Source organism: Sitodiplosis mosellana, unplaced genomic scaffold (assembly GCF_009176505.1).
Source record: "Sitodiplosis mosellana isolate CC-2019 unplaced genomic scaffold, AAFC_SMos_1.0 Smas_scaffold_2197, whole genome shotgun sequence".
Taxonomy (NCBI): domain Eukaryota; kingdom Metazoa; phylum Arthropoda; class Insecta; order Diptera; family Cecidomyiidae; genus Sitodiplosis; species Sitodiplosis mosellana.
Window position 1 is genome coordinate 1 of NW_022597439.1, and position 3,278 is coordinate 3,278.

Sequence of the window (3,278 nt, forward strand, 5' to 3'; positions counted from 1 at the left end):
CAACTTTTCTGTATTACATTTTCGCTCCAAACCATTCAAATGATATTTCAGAATCACGACTCTGTCATATCAATTTAGGGGAAGGTGGGGCGAAAATGGCCACGTTTGGTCTTACGCGAAAAATAGTACAGAAAATGATATTTTCACTCGGAATGCTATATACCATTCGAAAGCTACAACCTTCAGCTACAAAACGCTCATGGTTTGATGTACATATCTCACCTCATACGGGCGCAATCTGGCTCAGAGTGCACCAACCTCGAAATCGAAAATCTCAAAATGGGTGGGGCGAAAATGGCCAGGGGGTGGGGCGAAAATGGCCAGTCACATTTTGACGCAGAAAACAATCAGACATGACCAGATATTGTGTGCAAATGAAATTTTAATGCTTTATTGATATATCTTGAACTGTTTCGTACATGAAAAATCTTATTTCATCTTAAATTACTGAATTTCTTGAAAAAAAATAAAAAATGATGTGAAATTGTGTTTTTTTTGAAAACAAATGGAATTGTTTTTGAGATAAAACCAAACAAAAAGTAGAAAAAAAAACGTTTCATTCTTCTTCTGAATCGGTCTCTGGTTCAGAGAAGCAATTCACGCATGTGAAAATGTTGTCGCTGGTGCGAACACAGGCCACGTGAGCCTTGCGACGGCACACGATACAAAGTTTGAATCGCTGATTTTTGAGCAATTTGTCACAGCATATGCAGCAAAGTTGATCCAAATCTCCAAGTTCGACTCCTGATGGGCCAGCAATGGATGTTGATGGGCCAGCAATGGCAGCAGGTTGTGCACGATCAGTTACCATACTCGGCATAAATTCATGTTCCTCGAAAATATTTTCGTTCAATGGAAAAATTCCTGTGCACACGAAACCTGCAGTCACATTTTTGTGTGTTGACGCCAATGGAAGCGCATCTTTGACGATGCCAGGCACATGATAAATAGTCATTGTTGTACCAGGATTGCTTGTAACCCAATTGTCGCATTGTGTGTTGACGACCTTTTTGAATGGTCCGAATACTGAGCGATCTAACGGCTGAAGTTTGTGCGAGCAGTGCGGTGGCAATGATAAAACAACGATGCCATTTTCCTTGCAATAATCCAAACCCTTAATGGATAAATGTGATTCATGATTATCCAATATCAAAAGCACTGGATTCTCCAGTGATGCATGTGCATGTGCTTGGAAAAATCCGAGGAATTCATAAAATTGTGGTCCATTCATCCAGCCGCTTGGATTGCCAGCTCCACCACAACCAACAGGGCCACCAATCAAGAAATTGTTCTTAAATTTCTTACGTGGGAACACAAAGAATGGTGGAATGGTATTGCCTGTTGCTGAAACTGCAACTGCCAAAGTTACTAATGTGCCACGTTCTGCTGACACAATTCGACCAACTTGTTTCATTCCTTTTCGCGAAACAACACGATCTGGAACCTGCACAGTCGTCACACCGGTCTCATCCATGTTGTAGATGTTTTGAGGTGGGAATTGGTATTTGTTGCAAACCTCTTTGAGTTTTGAAAAAAACTCACCAACATTGTATCGGTTGAATGCTGTTGCTCTGGCCAAACTTGTAGCTTCGGGTTTGCGAACAGAAAGTTGACTTTGTCGACGTAAAAATGTACGAATCCATTCAATTCCGGCCATTTCACTACGAATCCATTGAATTGGCATTGGCACATCCAATTTTTTCGCATAATCGTAAGCAAGCGCACGAACCTGCCGCGTGGTCAAACCAAAATACAAATCATTACATTTCAGTAAGTACTGAGCCAGTGCACTTTCAGCTTCGGCACTCAACACCTAAGCCAAACAGAAAAAATAAAATTAATCAAAAATCGCATTAATTCTTCAATCATAAAATTATTCACATTCAAATTTTTTCGTTCAATTCACATTTTAATCATTCAAATGATACTTACGGTTTGGAATCCTTTTGACACAGTCGTGACCTCTCCTTTTGAAGCTTGCTCTTCAGTTTTATTCTTCACCCAGTTTTGCAGAGTTGTTCTATTCACACCATGCTCTTTTGCAGCCGTCCGAATCGTTTTTTTGTCTCGAAGCACCGAAAGAACAGCTAATTTCAACTTTTCTTTCTCAAGTTGTGGCTTTTTGCGCTTATAATTGCGAACCATTTTGCTGAAAATAACTCAAAACAATTAGTATTCACATCGAATGTGCTTTAGAAACGTTTAGAAACGTATACACGGCGTCGGTCTGTAGGTATAAATGAGTTTACAGTGACAAATGCGGTGGCCATTTTCGCCCCACCAAAAAGTGGCCATTTTCGCCCCACCGCGTCGTTTCGATTTTGCGACGTCACAACACAAACAAAAATTATTTTATCATAAAAACCACTAGTACCATTCGATTCAGCGTGTCTTAATTAGCTAAAAACACTCACCAAATATTATTTCTCCTTAGAAATATATTCTACAACCCAAAAACTGTGGAAAAAAATTTTTTTACTTTTGATAAAAAAATCGACACGTTCACACTCTCCGACGACTGACAATCAACTGATTGGACGAGATGTCAAATGAATTCATGCCAATAGTAGCTGATGCTCGGGCGCACGTATAGAGTGCTTACCCGATGCGATGTGACGTCTGGTGTTCGAATTATTGCGAGTGGCCATTTTCGCCCCGCGGCCATTTTCGCCCCACCTTCCCCTATTCTAAGAATCGGACATTTAAACAGTCCGAATGCAAACATAAACAGTTATAATTGTTTATGAATGTTGGTTCATGGGTTATCGAAATGAACACTTTCAAACGACGTGTTTAAAGAGAGGTCTGCGAGTTGCAATCATTATCAGCATAATGATATGTTTCCATAAAGCCGTACGCATATAAGATTTTTCGGTAGTCGGTTTTATACACATAAAAGAATTTTATATGGTATAAATGATTCAAAGGCAATTCGAACTAATACAAACACGAGGTAGTGTTTACATTTCAGTGAACCATGATATTGTTTTTGCTAAGTGTAAATGATTAATTATTGCTGACGTATTAAAATAGCTCGACATTCGTCGTTTTTACATCTTTCGTCGGCATTTTTGAAGCAAGAAAAGAAATAGAGAATCAAGATTGAAAAATAAGTACAAATAAGTACAAATCAGGACAGAATTGAAAATCAGTGAAAATCAGTACGTACTGATAAAGTCGTCGAAAATACGCTCAAAATCAGTACTGTACTGCTAATATCAAAACGGTTGGCACGGCCGTATTCAGCCACACGCTTGGGTGAGCTCAGCTCACCCAAA

At 39.4% G+C, this 3,278-nt stretch overlaps 1 protein-coding gene across 1 annotated transcript; it reads right to left on the bottom strand.

The window, feature by feature from the left end:
- Window positions 1-556: 556 nt before the first annotated feature.
- LOC129571371 (tigger transposable element-derived protein 6-like) lies at window positions 557-2,145 on the bottom strand. Its single transcript, XM_055451161.1, has 2 exons — window positions 1,933-2,145; window positions 557-1,813 (listed from the first exon to the last, which is right to left on the bottom strand). Exons 1-2 carry the CDS (start codon window positions 2,143-2,145, stop codon window positions 557-559), a joined length of 1,470 nt encoding a protein of 489 aa, XP_055307136.1.
- Between the last annotated feature and the right edge of the window lie 1,133 nt (window positions 2,146-3,278).